The sequence below is a fragment of the Bos indicus genome, chromosome 23 (genome assembly GCF_029378745.1).
Source record: "Bos indicus isolate NIAB-ARS_2022 breed Sahiwal x Tharparkar chromosome 23, NIAB-ARS_B.indTharparkar_mat_pri_1.0, whole genome shotgun sequence".
NCBI classification, from domain to species: domain Eukaryota; kingdom Metazoa; phylum Chordata; class Mammalia; order Artiodactyla; family Bovidae; genus Bos; species Bos indicus.
In genome coordinates this window covers 31,716,447-31,734,705 of record NC_091782.1, presented here as the reverse complement: position 1 = coordinate 31,734,705, position 18,259 = coordinate 31,716,447, and the positions used below count along the sequence as shown (strand labels likewise).

The 18,259-nt window shown below is 38.5% G+C and overlaps 1 protein-coding gene across 1 annotated transcript; it reads right to left on the bottom strand.

Annotated features, from left to right (window-relative positions):
- Positions 1-16,495: 16,495 nt before the first annotated feature.
- LOC109576707 (olfactory receptor 2B11-like) lies at positions 16,496-17,437 on the bottom strand. Its single transcript, XM_019985350.2, has one exon. It carries the CDS (start codon positions 17,435-17,437, stop codon positions 16,496-16,498), a length of 942 nt encoding a protein of 313 aa, XP_019840909.2.
- Between the last annotated feature and the right edge of the window lie 822 nt (positions 17,438-18,259).

Sequence of the window (18,259 nt, the reverse complement as noted above, 5' to 3'; positions counted from 1 at the left end):
GGTCATTATCAGAAACACTGCTGCAAGGCATTATTGAAATATTGAAAAGATTAAAAGCATTGACATAGATATAGGAGAAGACCAGACCAGAGACAACCTAGGAAGCATTATCAGGATAGCCTTGTTCAGAATTTATCGTTACCAGGGAGGGAAGAGTTGGTGGAAGGGATAGTTAGGGAATTGGGGGTTGACATGTACATACAGCTGTATTTAAAATGGATATTCAACAAGGACCTACTGTTTTAGCACAGGGAACTCTGCTCAATATTATGTAACAACCTAAACAAAAAAAAGCATTTGAAAAAGAATAGATATGTGAATATGTGTAACTGAATCACCTTGCTGTAGAGTAGAAACTAACACAACCTTGTAAATCATCTATAGTATAAATTAAAAAGCTAAAAAAGATAACCTTATTCAGATTCAGATATGTTATTATCGTTGAATAATTATATCTTTCCCATGGGAACTGGCGGAGAAGGCCATGGCACCCCACTCGAGTACTCTTGCCTGGAGAATCCCATGGATGGAGGAGCCTGGTGGGCTGCAGTCCATGGGGTCGCTAAGAGTCGGACACGACTGAGCGACTTCACTTTCACTTTTCACTTTCATGCATTGGAGAAGGAAATGGCAACCCACTCCAGTGTTCTTGCCTGGGGAATCCCAGGGACGGGGGAGCCTGGTGGGCTGCCGTCTATGGGGTCGCACAGAGTCGGACACGACTGAAGCAACTCAGCAGCAGCAGCATGGGAACTGGGCTTGCTTCCCTCTTGGCTCAGCTGGTAAAGAATCCACCTGCAATGCGAGAGACGGGGGTTCAATCCCTGGGCTGGGAAGATCCCCTGGAAAAGGGAAAGGCTACCCACTCCAGTATCCTGGCCTGGAGAATTCCATGGACTATATAGTCCATGGGGTCGCAAAGAGTCAGATACAACTGACTGACTTTTACTTCACTTCACTTCATGGGAACTGAGAAGGCTTGTTTTATTCAAATCCGTCTTAGTAATTTAGAATTGAGCAAGAAATTTAAGCATGTCAATTTCCTGAAGTATATAATGAGAGAATTTTGCTATGTAGTGTTTTTCCATACTTAAAAATTTGTTTTTGAATGTAAATTTTCTTGCATAGCTACTTAGTTCAAACTGGGCATTTGATTTTTCATGTTAAATTTTAATTATCTATCTTGTATTAATTTTTCTTCGGTGAGTGGACTTATCCTGTTTTTATCAGAGTTTGGATGGTTATCAATGATTCACTTAATTGCATATAACTACAAACATCCTTTAAGGCCAGAGAATTGATGTCTGGAGGAAATTCTTTATTCCAGTTCAGGATTGGAGACATTATTCATAGGCATAAAGTACTTCATATACTCACGACATGATGCCCTCCATTTCTTAAAGGTTTTGGCTGTGCTGTGCAACTTGGGAGATCTCCGTTCCCCCAACAGGGATTGAACCTGGACCACAGCAGTGAAAATGCCTTATCCTAAGCGCTATAACCACTAGATCACCAAGGAACTTCTCCCTCTCTCTCTCTTTTTTATTTTTTTAAGCTATGAGGCACGTGCAACAACAAAATCAACTAGCTGAGTAAAGCAGTTTTTGAGAAAATTTAAAAAGTAAGTGAATTTTTGTTTATCCTTTTTTTCCTGTTTAGTGTTACATTGTGTTTCATGAAATCTATTATCTTCCGTAAGATGAAAAATAATCAGATAGGAAGTTGAGGTAGTGTATACCAGTGACAAAATTCCAAGTTACTCTGCCAATAAATTATTGATTCAAGGGAAACAGAATTATACTTGCAAAGCATAGATTTCCCATACTTTATTTCATCGAATCCTCAAAGCCATCTTGTGAGCTGTCACACAGAGCTACTCAGGGCCAAGATGTGAATATGGCCCTTTGTTTACACACTAACTCTAGATCAGATGTGTATAATATAGTAATAAAATAATAATTTCAACTCATCCTGAAAGGGTTCTATGCACCAAACACTACAGTAAGCACTTTGCACCCATTTAATCTTTAGTACCTAGCCCCAAACCCTATAACAAAGGAAGTTTTAGTACTCATATTTTAAGATGTTGTTAACCAATCATTCTTATTGAGGTTCTAAATATCAAAAAGTAATTAATTCCTTAAATGAGATAGTGAGATAATAAGACTGTAAATTTAGAGTTTTAAGATTCCAAAGAAAGCACATGCAGAGATATTTTCTAAGTGAATATGTTTGCTACAACTTATTCAACTCTGACATTATTTAAGGTATTAAAAGAACATTTCAAATGTAGGAATATATCTTGACCTAAGTTCTCTTTATGGTAAAAGTTCTTTGTGTAGATATATATGAAACAAAAGCATGATGTGAATTAATTTAGTTGTTAAAATAAATATTAAAAAAGGCAATTGCCCACATTAAAATAATTGCACCATATGACATCTATTGTCTATTTGGTTAGCATTGTTATACTTACCTTTTTTATTTTTTTACCATGGTTCATCTTTCAATTTTTTTTAAAAGAGTAATTTTAGTCTTGATCCTCCAAAAATTCTTGCATAATTTTTTCTGACTCTCACGACAGTGTTCAGCCAAGTATAATCTCATCAATTGTATTAAATCTGCATTATTTGGAATTTTATATATATTATTCACCTTAGCAAGTGCAGTTTTGTTTGTGAATGGTGATCATCCCAGAGCCTCCTTCATTTCTCCATATATTTCCCTGGAGATTCTACAAAAAGTGTCCTAAATAATGCGATTCTCTTTTGATGTATATTTACACTGTGTAATTCTTTCTTAGGTAACTAATCCTTTTTGTATCATTCTCATGATATTTCATTATTTTTAATTCTTATATTCCAAGAATTTTTAGCCTACTTTTTGATCTACTTTCAGTGATTTTTCGTCACTAATTTCACTTGGAGATAAATAGGGATCTATTTAGCTTCCACTGTTTAAACCAGTGTTCAAAGTCACTTTACCAGAGTACCAATCTATTCCTTTTGACTTCTCCTTTAAATCTCCACTAAAGTTTTCATTCTGGTGTGTCTTATTTATGTATCATTTGTACACCACATTATTTTCTTTATATTTATAGTGATTTTTAAGTTTATATATAGGGAAAGATTGTAGAAGAAAGGAAAATTTATCTGATATCAAAGCATCTGGATGAAACATGTGGACAAGTCAATCTATCAAGTTCTGACTACATATTAAAAATGCTCACATGATTGAATGAAAGCTACATACTTCACTCAGGTGTTTAATATCTGTCAGATTAGTATTTATTAAAATTTACATGATTTTAAGGTTGGTTTAAGTCAAAGACTGAGTTTGATTTCAAAGATAAATCTAGTTGCTTTCTATAGGCATTAAACAATATATTTCCAAAGTTTAGAGAAGGCGCCTGGAAATGAAATGCTCTCTGCTTTTCCTACATATATTAGTTACTTTGAAGTAAACACATTCCAACTTTCCCTAAGATGGGTAGTCTTTAAAACAAGTGTCTTTTTACTCACCTTATTTTGATAACTATAATTTAATAAAAAGGAATTATGGAGGCACACACGAATTTTCAGACTTTCAGATAAGGACAGAGAAACTATAGTATGCCAATGAGTGTCTAAGAATTACCTTCAGAAGTGTGAGTTTTTCATGTGACACAATGCTGCCAAAAAGTAAAAAAGCCCAGAATAGGAAGACAGTAGTAGATAATATGAAGAATGCTTTGCAGGTATGCTTTTTGTATTATATTCCTAAGACTCTTGGGCATTCTTTACAAACAGCTCATTTATGCTTATCTCAGATGAGTTAGCAAACAAAGTTCTTTGGGGACTGAGTTCTCCATGGAAATGTGTCTTACGTATAATTAGTTATCTACTAAATTGGGGTTGGTAGCAAGAGTCCTCTACTACTAGATTTGTTTTAAAATAAACTCATTTCCTGACACACTGGAAACTACTTTTATGTTATTTTATTTTTTTAATTTTATTGTTATGATTTTTAATTGAAGCACAATTGACAGCAACATTACAGTATTTTCAGTTGCACAACATACTGATTTGATATTTGTATATGTTGCAAAATGATCACAGTAAGTCTAATTACTATTTGTCACTATGCGTGCATGTTAAATCACTTCAGTCATGTCTGACTCTGCAATCCTATGGACTGTAGCTTGCCAGGCCCCTCTGTCCGTGGGTTTTTTCAGGCAAAAATATTGGAGTGGATTGCCATGCCCTCTTTCAGTGGATCTTCCCGACCCAGGGATGGAAGCTGCATCTCTTGCATCTCTTGCATTGGCAGGTGGGTTCTTTAGCACTAGTGCCAGCTGGGAAACCCCTTTGTCACTATGCAAGGTTACATATTTACCCCAGAATTTTTAAGATTTACTTTCGTAGCAATTTACTTACAGATTTGTAATGCAATATTATTAACTATAGTCACCATGGTATAATAGTGGTGCATTACGTTTTTCTTTTTTGTTTGTTCGTTTTTTTTTCATTTGTTTCTTGATTCCATATGTAAGTAAAATCATATGGTATATGTCTTTGTCTAACTTATTTCATTTATCATAATGTTCTCAAGTTCCACCCATGTTGTCTCAAATGGCAAGATTTCATTTTTTGTTACTTCATTGTCCTCTTTATCCATTCATCCATCAACAGTTAACTTAGGCAATTTCCATATCTTGGCTATTGTAAACAATGCTGCAGTTAATACACAGGTGCATATCTTTTTGAATAGTGTTTTCATTTTCTCCAGATAAATATTAAGAAGTGGAATTGCTGGATCATATGATAGTTATATCTTTACTTTTTTGAGGAAACATCATACTATTTTCAGTAATGGCTACTCCAATTTTTATTCCCATGAATAGTGCACTGCTGCTGCTGCTGCTAAGTCGCTTCAGTCGTGTCTGACTCTGTGCGACCCCAGAGACGGCAGCCCACCAGGCTCCCCCGTCCCTGGGATTCTCCAGGCAAGAACACTGGAGTGGATTGCCATTTCCTTCTCCAATGCATGAAAGGGAAGAGTGAAAGTGAAGTCGCTCAGTCGTGTCCGACTCTTAGAGACCCCATGGACTGTAGCCCACCAGGCTCCTCCAGCCATGGGACTTTCCAGGCAAGAGTACTGGAGTGGGTGCCATTGCCTTCTCCGAATAGTGCACTAGGGTTCCTGCCGGGGACCAGCCCTGGCTGATCCAGGGTATTCGAAGGAGAGACGGCTTAGGCGACCTATTCAAATGTTAATTTGAGATATAAAGAGTAATAGAATGAGGATAGCTCAGTAGGAAAATTCAGTGGAGAAAAGAAGCTGAGTAGCTTGGTTTACGTGGAATATCAATATAACCCGTGACACCAGGTTAGCTCTGACCACGGAGGCCGCAGGTGCCCTCTCGAATAGCGGAAGGTGCCCCACCTTAGACACCTTCTAGAGTGGGTCTTAGAAGCCCAGGCAAATAAATGGTCGCAGAGGATATCCACGCTCCAGATGGAGACTCAGCTGGAAGTTAAGGAGTAAAATGACATGGGGAGACCAAGCGTTGGTGGGCAAGGCCCATAGCTTTATTTTTAACAGGGGCTTATATACCCTAAGTTACACATAGAGGATAATAGGGGATGCAAAGTCAGCAGTCTTTGACCCTTATAAAAAACCAGGGTTTCTTTCCTGCAAATTTATCGTATACAAATGGTTTAGGTGATTTACATCATCTTCTGGCCAGAAGGCCTATTAACATTTTATGACTCTTGACAAGGACTTATCAACAAAGACTTATTTTTTCTAAGAGTAATTATTTTAAGGTTTGCCGCCATCTTCCAAAGATAAAATTGCATTCCTATAGGGCGGATGTGTAATGGGTTTACAACAAAGGAAAGAATTTATTACCTTAAGGGTCTAAAGTTACTAACACCAAGGCCACTACTTATTTTTTCTACATACCAACTATTAATTAATACACATTCAAGGATACAATACAGGGGATGTGAAAACTTGGCAACAAGCATTGGCTCATCAATGAAATCTTTTGCTAGTTTTATTCTGACAGTTTCTAACTCTCTGAGAGGCTCTAAGCTATTTGAATATCTTAAGCTTCCCGTGCCTCTCGAGGCTGGGAGACTGTAAACAATCGTATGCATAGCTGTAGGAGTCCGGGTAAATTTGTCAGGCGAGTTAGAGAACTATCTGAGGGGTTTGGATTTAAACACTCCTAATCGCCCAGGAACTTTATTAATTGGAGGTGTAAGTTAACTCTTTGACAGAGAGAGCGAGATGGTGGTGGGGGACAGCCCCCAGTAAAGTCAGAGGTGAGAGCACAAAGCAATAAAGTAGGCAGACTCTGTTTTTTTGAGGGGGGAGGGGTAGATGCTCGAGAATATCCAGGGGGACTCCTGAGACTCATCCCGCCTTTGCGTATGCCGAGCCTCCTTCCTCATGACCTTTGTCACGAGTGGAATGTCTCTCGCCGGCTCCCGGCAGGTTCCCTTTTTTCCACCTCCTTACTAATACTTGTTATTTTTAATCCAATTGATAATAGCCGTTCTGATATGAGAGGTGATATCTCATTGTAGTTTTGATAGGCATTTCCTTAATTGTTAGTGATGTTGAACATTTTTTCATGTGGCTGTATACCATCTCCATGTCTTCTTTAGAAAAAGATCTATTTAGCACTTCTGCCCATTTTGCAATCTAATTGTATGAATTCTTTGTTTATTTTGGATATTAACCCCTTATTAAATATAAAATTTGAAAACATATTATCCCATTGTGTAGGTTGCCTGTTTATGTTATTCATGGTTTTCTTTGCTGTGCAGAAGCTTTTTAATTTGATGTAATCTTATTTGTTTATTTTTGCTTCTCTTGTCATTACCTTTGAAGTTAGAACCCCCCAAAATCACCAGTGACAATATCAAGGATTATTTCTTTTTAGCTCTGCTATTGCTTTTTGTAGGGATTACATTAAATTTGTAAATTGCCTTGTGTAATGTGGACATTTTAACAATATTCTCCCAATCTATAAGCACGGAATATTGAAAGGTTGTTGTTAAATCACGCAAAGACACTGGGATTCTTGGCCCCCAGAGGAGAAGAATTCAATCCGGGGCCAGAGACGAGGCTTGATCACTCAGAGCTTTTGTGTAATAACGTTTTATTAAAGTATAAAGGAGATAGAGAAAGCTTCTAACATAGGCATCAGAAGGGGGCAGAAGAGTACCCACCTGCTAGTCTTCAGCTGGATGTTATATAGCTGAAAGAAAGGAATGTCTTAAAATTCAGAATGGCACCAGGCCCCTCACCCATAAGATGCATTTTGGGATAACCTTGGCACCAAATGGTTTATCCTGGGCCATAAAATGATTAACTTGAATCTTGAAGAAGGGCAGACCACCATACAAATAGTTTCATTTACATAGATTAGGGGAACAATATCTGAATATAACATACTGGTTTGTCAAGTAGGGTCTGAGCCAAGAGGCAGAACAGACTTGAAGACGGAGTTTGGGGGTAAATGCATAGCACATTAGCATAGCTTAAGACAAACATTTCCATAAGAAAAAGGCATTGGTTAACTTCAGGTGAAACCAGATGTCATTATGGCAACACATTATGGCAATTTTAAGCAAAACCTCCTTTTAAATTTGTATAGAGAAGGAAAAAAATATCACCAGTTTCTTTCCTCCTGCCACTTAAGAGAGAGAAAAATGTCTGACACTTGCAGGGTATTTCCTCCATTTGGAGACCCCTGGCCTTCCTTCCTGTTACCCTCTCAATATCTTTTCATCTATTTGTATCTTCTTCAGTTTTTTCATTAGTGTTTTATAGTTTTCATTATAAGTCTTTTACCTTCTTAGTTAAATTTATTTCTAGGCATTTTATTCTTTTGATGCAATTGTAAATGGAATTGTTTTCTTGATTTCTTTTTCTGATAGTTTGTTGTTGGATAATAAATTTAAATAAGATACTATTAGTACAAAACTAGCTTGAATAAGTGATTCTAGAGAATTTATATCTGAGTTCTTTGAATATCTTACTTTGTTCATTTGTAGACTATCTTACATAAGATTTAATTATTTCTGGCCATGAAATAAAGGAGCATAAAAATCAGTTGAAGAGAGAAGAAAAAGAAAATCATTAAGTAGTCTTTCATGTGAGGAGAAATCAAGTGATACTTAAAAAATACCTTCAGGAGACCAAGACGGTGGAGTGGGAGGGCACGGGGCTCACCTTTCTGAGAAACACATCAAAACTATAATGACATATGCAGGGACACTTGCTCAAATTTACCTGGGGACAGCAGAACTACTCTACTATAACCAAAGCTGTAATGAAAGATTCATATGCAATTGGGTAGGAAGAGAGAAACAGTTTGGTTGGGACTCACATCCCTAGGAGGAGACACAAAAGAAGAGGGGATATCACAGGCTTGGGTATCCTCTCTGGGGAGCAAGGTATTAAGGCCCATATTAGACACCTCAACCCTGGAGTCTGACACCAGGAATAGGAGACCCCTCAGCTGGTTTGAAAACCAGTGGAGCTTACTGGAGTAAGAAACTGCGACTCTGCTCTTGAAGAGTGCAGACACAATCATGCTTACTCATGATCAAGAGCAGAGACTGCATATTGAAAGATTTCTGGGCTCTGGCTGACTTGTCAGAACCACCCCAGCATGTGAAAGAGCCTACACTGGGTTCCTGCACCAGGCCTTTTTATTCCAGTGATATTCCCCACTGAGGAGGTGATATCTATTGGCAATGAGAGTGAACACACTTGATGGGAGCTGAGACATCTTGATTCACTGGCCCGGCCTGTAAGCAGAGTAGAGGCAGCCATTACCAGCTTGCAAGTCCCTGGGGGAAGATGGAGCTACCTTCAGACTAATTTCAGACCCAGCTCTCCCAGCAAAGACACTGGGCACACACAAGCTGCCTAGGGATGCTCCCATACAAGCACGGTCAAAGACCAGGATAGGTAACGATTTCATTTAATTTTGAAGAGACAGAGAAAGTTAAAATGAGAAGACAGAATATGTTGCAAATGAAAGAACAAGAAGCAACTGAAAAGACCCTAATGAAACAGATAATTTACCTGATAAAGTTTCAAAGCATTTGCAGTAAGAATGCTAACTGCACTGGGGAAAAATTGATGAACACAGTGAAAATTTTACCAAACTAGAAAATAGGAAAAGCCTTCATTATAATGTCCATTTTGTCTGACATGAATATTGCTACCCCTTCTTTCTTGTTTCCATTTGCATGAAATATCTTTTTCCATTCCCTCACTTTCAATCTGTGTGTGTCTTTAGCTCTGAAGTTAGTCTGTTGTAGGCAGCATGTACCTGGGTCTTGTTTTTTTATCCAGTCATCCATCATATGTTTTATCACTGGATCATTTAGTCCATTGACATTTAAAGTAATTACTGATGGGTATGTACTTATTGCTATTTTATTATTTTCTGGTCGTTTTGGTAGTTATTCTCTGTTCTTTTCTTCTTTTATTATTTTCTATTGATTTCTTAGCTAGTATTCTTCTGTTCTTTACTCCCTTGTTTTTGTGTATCTATTGTAGGTTTTTGATTTGTCATTACTATGGCTTATATATCTATATCTATATCTACTTGTTTTAAACTGGTAGTCATTTAAGTTCAAACACATTCTGAAAGATCTACAGTTTTTACTCCTTTTCTCCTTATTTTGTATTTTGGATATTATATTTTATATCTTCATGTTAATCATGTGTTGTTTATTGTAGTTGCAGTTATTTTATAATTTTTTGTCTTTTAATCTCTATATGTAAGTAGTTAATCTTCTGCTTTTAGTATATAATTGCCTTTCTTATTGGGATTTTCTCTTCCCTATAGATTCCTATTGTTTTCCACTCAGAAATGACCCTTTTAACATTTCTTTTAGGATAGATTTAGTTGTGATAAACTCTTTACTTATCTGAGAATTTCTTTATCTCTCCTTCAACTCTAAATGACAATCTTGCACAGTAGAATATCCTAGTTGTAGGTCTTTCCCTTTCAGCATTTCGAATATGTCATACCACTTCCTATGACCTGCAAAGTTTCTGCAGAGAAACCAACTGAGAACCCATAAGGATTCTCTTGTATATTACTCTTTTTTCCCCCCTCTGACTGTATTTGTAATACAGTTCTCTCTTTTTCTTTATCCTTTGCCATTTTAATTATAATATGTCTTGGTATGGGTCTGTTTGAGTTCAACTTTTTTGAATCCTTTGTCCTTTCTGTATCTGAATATTTGTTTCCTTCTTCATATTTTGGCAATTTTTATCAATAATCTCATCAGATACATTTTAAGATCCCCCCTTTTCCTTCTGTGAACCCTATAATGTGAATATTGATAATGTTGTCTCATTGATAATGTTGTCTCAGAGAGCTTTTAAACTGTTCTCAGTTTTTAAAATTTTCTTTTTTTTTTTCTGTTCTGATCGAGTGATTTCCATTATCCCTATCTTCCAGATCACTTATGAGTTCTTCTGTATCAATTAGCCACCTATTCATTCCTTTGACTGTTTTTTTTTAAATTTCATCTCTTGAATTCTTCATTTCTGATTGAGTATATTTTATGTTTCTAGTTCCCTGTTAAAATTCTCACTGTGTTCATCTATTCTTTTCCTTAATTCAGTTAACATTGTTATTACTAGTGCTTTGAATTATTTATCTGGTAAATTGTTTATCTCTGTTTCATTACTTCTTCCGGGTTTTCTCTTGCTCTTTTAATTGAAACCAGTTCCTCTGCCTTTTCATCTTGCTTTACTTTCTCAACCTCTAGGAATTTAGATAAAACAGTTACCTTTTGTGGTCTTACGTGAGTGTCACTCTGTGGGAATGTCCTTGTATGGATTGCATGTGCCTGATTTCTTTGGTAGGAGAACTGGATTTGACATGGATACATGTCACTTCTTTCCTCAGGATGTACTAACAGCCATCACCTTAGTAGAAGATGGAGGGACTGAAACTGAGCTGGGTGTGAAATGGGATTTCCCCTCTGCTCATGACTGTCACCTCCTAATTGGGAGTGGGTTTTGATCCCAGGTTGCTGGAGCAGAACCCCTGAGGGCTGGGCCCAAGCTGGCTCTTTTCCCTTTAAGAGTGTGCTTTTTCCTCTCCCGCACCAGGACCTTTGCCCCATAGTGGGGAAGTGCTGAAGCAAGGGAGGGCCCAAGCAGGCTCTTAGCTTGTGTTGGCAGTAGACAGATCCAAACTGTCCCTGATGCACTTCTTGAGCAGGGGCCAGCAAATATTTCCTTCACTCTGCTCAGATGCAGTCTTGGATCCAAGTCCCCTTTGTCTCTCATAGCCGATTATTCCCCCCAACCTCTGCCACTTTACCCTTTTATGGAACCACACCACAGGGAAGGCAGGCCTCACCTGGACATTTGGCATGTATCAGTGTGTGAACTGTGGCAAACTGGCTACTGTCAGAATTCTGGGTTGTTTCCAGTGTGATGCTTGAGTAAGCTCCAATAATGGCCACCACCTGACCCAGATGCCAACCTGGGACTGAGTCAACTCTGTGTCCCATTTTTGAGCATTCTTCTTGGTCATGACACACCCAGATCCAGTGCTGCACTACAATGTGAATTAAGTGATACTGAAGTGTTTGCTTGGCTTGGGTCAGGGCATGTGCAGAGGCTTTCTCCAGAAACCCTGGAGCCACTGGAGTAGTCTTCACTCCACCATCTTTGCCCTGCCTTGAGGGTAAGCTAGTGATGTGCACTCATCACCAGCAGAGTCAAGCTTCCCACAGCCCTCCTGTTAGTCCCAGTGATCCTCTGGTCAGTCAAGAGGACTCATCCGCCCTGTGTAGGACCCCAGGATTGGGTCACTCAATCTGTAGCGCCAGTGTCTCACTCCCTAGGACATATCTCTGCCCATGTATTCTCCTTTTTTCCCCTCTGAGTCCCCATCTGGGGCAGCCATCTCAAACTTGATTGATCTGCTTTGAACTCTTTGTCAGGTGAATTATCTAGTTTCATTAGGGTTTTTTTCAGGTATGTCCTTTGTTTGAAACATATTACTTTGTCTTCTCATTTTGTTTAACATTCTCTGTCTTTATCAAATTAGGTGAAATAGTTACCTATCCTAGTCTTGAGGCATACTTAAGCATTCTGTGTGTGCCCAGGGGCTTTAGCAGGAGAGCTGGATCTAAAGTGAGCATGGGCTGCATCTTCTCTCCGTGTGTTCTGGCAGCCACCACCTTGGTGTGAGGTATGGCTAGTGTAGGAGGGGCTTGAGTCAGAGTCAGGTGGGAGTGAGCACCTCTCTTGTGCCCATCATCCTTTTGGAGGTGGGTTCAGGGCCCAAGGGGCTAGACAAGGAACCCTGACAGAGTTGGGTTTCTCCTGGGTATGATGGTTGTCTCTACCTTGGTTGAGCCCTTGCCTGGGCCTAAGGGCATGAGGTTGCACTCTTGGGCTGGTTTCACTTTTCCCCCAGTACGTATGCCTTGGTTAGAAGCTGGGTTGGGGCGAGAGCGGTTGGTGCCATGCCAGTAAGGTGGCCTCTTGCCCACCAGTGATAGTGTTCTCCTCCCTAGTTTTTGCTCCTCTCATGTGAGCATGGACACATACACTGGCAATGGCTGCCTTGGCCCTGGTCAGGGCACGACTGGGGTCCAAGCCAGCTCCTTTCCCTCTAAGTCTGGGTGTTCTCATTGGCAACGGCCTCTGCTACAGAGGAGAGCAATGCCAGGGCGAGAGGGGCTGGAGCTGGAGGCTGGTGTGGGCTGGGGTCTTGCTGGTGCAGTCCTGGCAGGCTGACCAGAGCCCATGCAGTTTTCAGTTTGTAGCTTCTGCGCCATGATCAAGAGTAAAGACGACTGTGGGTGCTCTCTTTAAGAGTGGACTCTTAGTTTCTTATAGTTCTGATCTAAGCCCCATTGATTTTTTTTTTTTCATTTTATTTTATTTATTTATTTTTTTACTTTACAATATTGTACTGGTTTTGCCATACATCAACATGCATCCGCCACGGGTGTACACGTGTTCCCCATCCTGAACCCCCCCTCCCACCTCCCTCCCTATACCATCCCTCTGAGTCATCCCAGTGCACCAGCCCCAAGCTTCCTGTATCCTGCATTGAACCTGGACTGGCGATTCATTTCTTATATGGTATTATACATGTTTTAATGCCATTCTCTCAAATCATCACCCCCCTCCCTCTCCTACAGAGTCCAAAAGACTGTTCTATACATCTGTGTCTCTTTTGCTGTCTCACATACAGGGTTGTCATTATCATCTTTCTAAATTCCATATATATGCGTTAGTATACGGTATTGGTGTTTTTCTTTCTGGTTTACTTCACTCTGTATAATAGGCTCCAGTTTCATCCACCTCATTAGAACTGATTCAAATGTATTCTTTTTAATGGCTGAGTAATACTCCATTGTCTATATGTACCACTGCTTTCTTATCCATTCATCTGCTGTTGGACATCTAGGTTGCTTCCATGTCCTGGCTATTATAAGCAGTGCTGCGATGAACATTGGGGTACACGTGTCTCTTTCCCTTCTGGTTTCCTCAGTGTGTATGCCCAGCAGTGGATTGCTGGATCATAAGGCAGTTCTATTTCCAGTTTTTTAAGGAATCTCCACACTGTTGTCCATAGTGGCTGTACTAGTTTGCATTCCCACCAACAGTGTAAGAGGGTTCCCTTTTCTCCACACCCTCTCCAGCATTTATTGCTTGTAGACTTTTGGATCGCAGCCATTCTGACTGGTGTGAAATGGTACCTCATAGTGGTTTTGATTTGCATTTCTCTGATAATGAGTGATGTTGAGCATCTTTTCATGTGTTTATTAGCCATCTGTATGTCTTCTTTGGAGAAATGTCTATTTAGTTCTTTGGCCCATGTTTTGATTGGGTCGTTTATTTTTTTGGAATTGAGCTGGAGGAGTTGCTTGTATATTTTTTAGATTAGTTGTTCGTCAGTTGCTTCATTTGCTATTATTTTCTCCCATTCTGAAGGCTGTCTTTTCACCTTGCTTATAGTTTCTTTTGTTGTGCAGAAGCTTTTAATTTTAATTAGATCCCATTTGTACAGGCCAGCATCAATGATGAACATAGATGCAAAAATCCTTAATAAAATTCTAGCAATCAGAATCCAACAACACATTAAAAAGATCACACACCATGACCAAGCGGGCTTTATCCTAGGGATGCGAGGATTCTTCAATATCCACAAATCAATCAATGTAATACACCACATTAACAAATTGAAAAATAAAAGCCATATGGTTATCTCAATAGATGCAGAGAAACCCTTTGATAAAATTCAACATCCATTTATGATAAAAACTCTCCAGAAAGCAGGAATAGAAGGAACATACCTCAACATAATAAAAGCTATATATGACAAACCTACAGCAAACATTATCCTCGATGGTGAAAAATTGAAAGCATTTCCCCTAAAGTCAGGAACAAGACAAGGGTGCCCACTCTTACCACTACTATTCAACATAGTTTTGGAAGTTTTGGCCACAGCAATCAGAGCAGAAAAAGAAATAAAAGGAATCCAAATTGGAAAAGAAGAAGTAAAACTCTCACTGTTTGCAGATGACATGATCCTCTACATAGAAAACCCTAAAGACTCCACCAGAAAATTACTAGAGCTAATAAATGAATATAGTAAAGTTGCAGGATATAAAATCAACACACAGAAATCCCTTGCATTCCTATACATTAATAATGATAAAATAGAAAGAGAAATTAAGGAAACAATTCCATTCACCATTGCAACGAAAAGAATAAAATACTTAGGAATATATCTACCTAAAAAAACTAAAGACCTATATATAGAAAACTATAAAACACTGGTGAAAGAAATCAAAGAAGCCCCATTGGTTTTCAAACTGGCTAACGGGGGTTATTTTCCCGGTGTCAGACCCCAGGGCTGGAGTGCCTAATGTATGGCTGGAACCTCTCTTTCCCGGGGAATTTTCTGACTATTTACTTAGTTATTTCTCCTCAATCTATTGTTTTCATTCAACTACCATTCCTGTTGTTTATATTTAGTTTCATGTGTCTATTCTCTAAATCATATGTTTTCTTGCATAATTTCTTATGGTTTCTTCTTTTTGTTTTTGGTTTGTTTGAGATAGTTTTAAATATTTACTTACCCATACTGATAATTTAGTAATCAACAGTAACAATTCAGTTGTCAATTCTTCATTGTATAATTTAGTTTTAGGAAACCAATTTTGAAAAATTTTATTGCACATAAATGAGAGTTTCACTACTGATTGGAGTACTTAGCTGAATTTCATAGAATATCTAATTTTAAGGAAATCATATTGTCTAGGTATTCAATTTGGTATTGTTGCATTTGCCTTAGTGTTTGCTAGGGGTTGTGTTTTTAATTTTTCTGCTGATGCATTTACATCTTTTTTTAAAAGCGTGGAGCATTTGAAATTCTTCAATCTTTTGGCAAATTGTCACCTATTTTGGAGGGGAAGGGTCAGCTTATACCTTGTCCCGTATTTGAGATCCCTTCTGACCTCTGTCTCTAATGGATATCTCAATTTGTTTTTTCGATCATGGTCCTCACAGATTCTGCATGTACTTCAAAGTTAACTGAGGCAGTTTCAAAAAATAATTTTCTGGACATGATTTCTTAAAATTCTGATATAGAAGGTCTGTAGAAGAGTCAGTCCTTATAAGTTTAAGGATTGTAATGTGTGCCAAAGCTGAAAAACAGCCCTCTAGCAAGTACAACCATGTGCATCAAATGTGCCTACACATGAGATTTGTCACATAGAGATATTTTAAAAACATGTCTTTCAATATTTTCTAAGACACAATTTATATACATATGAATTTTAATATTTTTATAAATTTCATCTAAAATGTTGTACCACATGTTTATTTTATTTATTATGATAGCCAACAAAGGTCCGTCTAGTCAAAGCTATGGTTTTTCCAGTAGTCATGTTTGGATGTGAGAGTTGGACTGTGAAGAAGGCTGAGTGCCGAAGAATTGATGCTTTTGAACTGTGGTGTTGGACAAGACTCTTGAGAGTCCCTTGGACTGCAAGGAGATCCAACCAGTCCATTCTGAAGGAGATCAGCCCTGGGTGTTCTTTGGAAGGAATGATTCTAAAGCTGAAACTCCAGTACTTTGGCCACCTCATGCAAAGAGTTGACTCATTGGAAAAGACTCTGATGCTGAGAGGGATTGGGGACAGGAGGAGAAGGGGACGACAGAGGATGAGATGGCTGGATGGCATCACTGACTCGATGGATGTGAGTCAGAGTGAACTCTGGGAGTTAGTGATGGACAGGGAGGCCTGGCGTGCTGCAATTCATGGGGTCACAAAGAATCAGACATGACTGAGTGACTGAACTGAACTGAACATATTGAAAAGCTACATTTTGGGGAGAATGTTGAGAGGAGGTAAAATCAGAAGTGCTTTTAGAACAGGGGCTCTTCCAAGCCCTATATGGAGAGTATGAAGCACAAAAATAGCTATGTTTATTCTCTTCTTTGATGGTACAATAAGACAAGAAGACTTGTCATTGCCATTTTCATGTCTTTGTTCCTTAAAGTATAAATAAAAGGATTAAGCATAGGAGTTACCAAACTGTAGAAAAGGGACATTAGTTTGTTCTTATCCTGGGAATTAGTAGAAGGTTGCACATACATGCTAATTACCGGTCCATAGAAGAGAGATACAACAATAACATGAGAACTACATGTGTTAAAGGCCTTCTTCTTTCCCTCTGAGGACTGAATTCTGAGCACTGTAGCTACAATGAACCCGTAGGAGACAAGAATAAGTGACAAGGGAACCAGGGAATAGAAAGTGCCCACAATAGAGAGCATAGCTACATTGAATGTGGTGTCAGCACATGACATCTTGATCATCACTGGGACCTCACACAGGAAGTCATCTACCTTGTTGTTGCCACAAAGTGGCAGCTGGATGGTGAGGGATGACTGAAGCAAGGAGTTAGCCAAACCACTTAGCCATGCCATGACCACTAGGAAGATATAGAGTTGCTGTTGCATGATAACTGGGTACCTCAAAGGCTTGCAGATGGCCACGTAACGATCCAAGGACATCATAGCTAAGAGGATGCATTCAGTGGCTCCCAGGAAGTGAAATACATAAAACTGGGTCACACAGCCTCCATAAGTGATAGACTTATCTGGGCCCCAGAGGTTCAGCAGCAGTTGAGGGGTGGTGGTTGTAGTAAAACAAACGTCCAGGAAGGAGAGGTTGGAAAGGAAGAAGTACATGGGGCTGTCAAGTTGAGGATCTACCCTGGATACCACAATAATCGAGATGTTTCCCACTAGTGTGCAGATGTAAGCAGCAAGAACTACTGTGAAGAGTGGCATTTCCAACCAGGGATGGTCAGAGAAACCCAAGAGAATGAAAAACTTTGGCGTGCTTGCATTGCCTGCATTCATGACTGTTGCTCTTGTTTGTGGATTTAAGTCAAAGGAAGATTTGCATTTCAGTATTAAATACTCTTGATAGTCAATTTATTCAGTTAAATAACATGAGTTATGAAGGGATTTTTCTCTGTGGTGAAACTCCAGTGATGTGATTTGATATTTGCAAGGTAAAATTTATGAGACAAAATGCCCCAAATAATGATTTTGTAGTATATCTAAAAGGAAGACTAACAAATCTTGATATTTTACCTAGGAAATGAAATATAGCAAATTTTCATAGTTTAATTATTAGAGAAAAGGGGACTCACAATTGCTCTTATATTAGAGAAAATAACAAAATACAAGACAGTTTCCCAAGAACCACCCATGCTAACTTACTGCCTGTGTTCATTTCCTTCATCCTTACTCAGTTGAGCTTCATCATTCTCTGGTTGAATTTTTGAGTTGTTTTCTGGGTAATTTCAGAATTCACTGGGCTCCAGCTGGATTCATCTACTTTACACAGAAATAAGACAGAGTGCTTTTCCTTAATCCTATGCCTCAAATCCTAAAATGACTTTTGCCAAAGTAAATTTTTATCATAAAAAGAAACATACACCTAAAAGAAAATGATTCTTTGCAACATGTTCAGAACTTAAAAAAACAAGATAGGCAATAATTGATTGTACAGACTGGCTATATAAGATTATTAAAGGTATCAGTTCTTAAAAATACAGTATGATATATATTAGTGCTTTTCATACTGTGAATTGTAATCTATCACACATTTAACAGTTATATACCATTTTATTGATTTTATAATATTTGTTTCCATTACAAGTGTGAGTATATGTA

Coding starts and splice junctions, on each gene's coding strand:
- LOC109576707 (XM_019985350.2), bottom strand. CDS start 17,437: ATGAATGCAGGCAATGCAAGCACGCCAAAGTTTTTCATTCTCTTGGGT.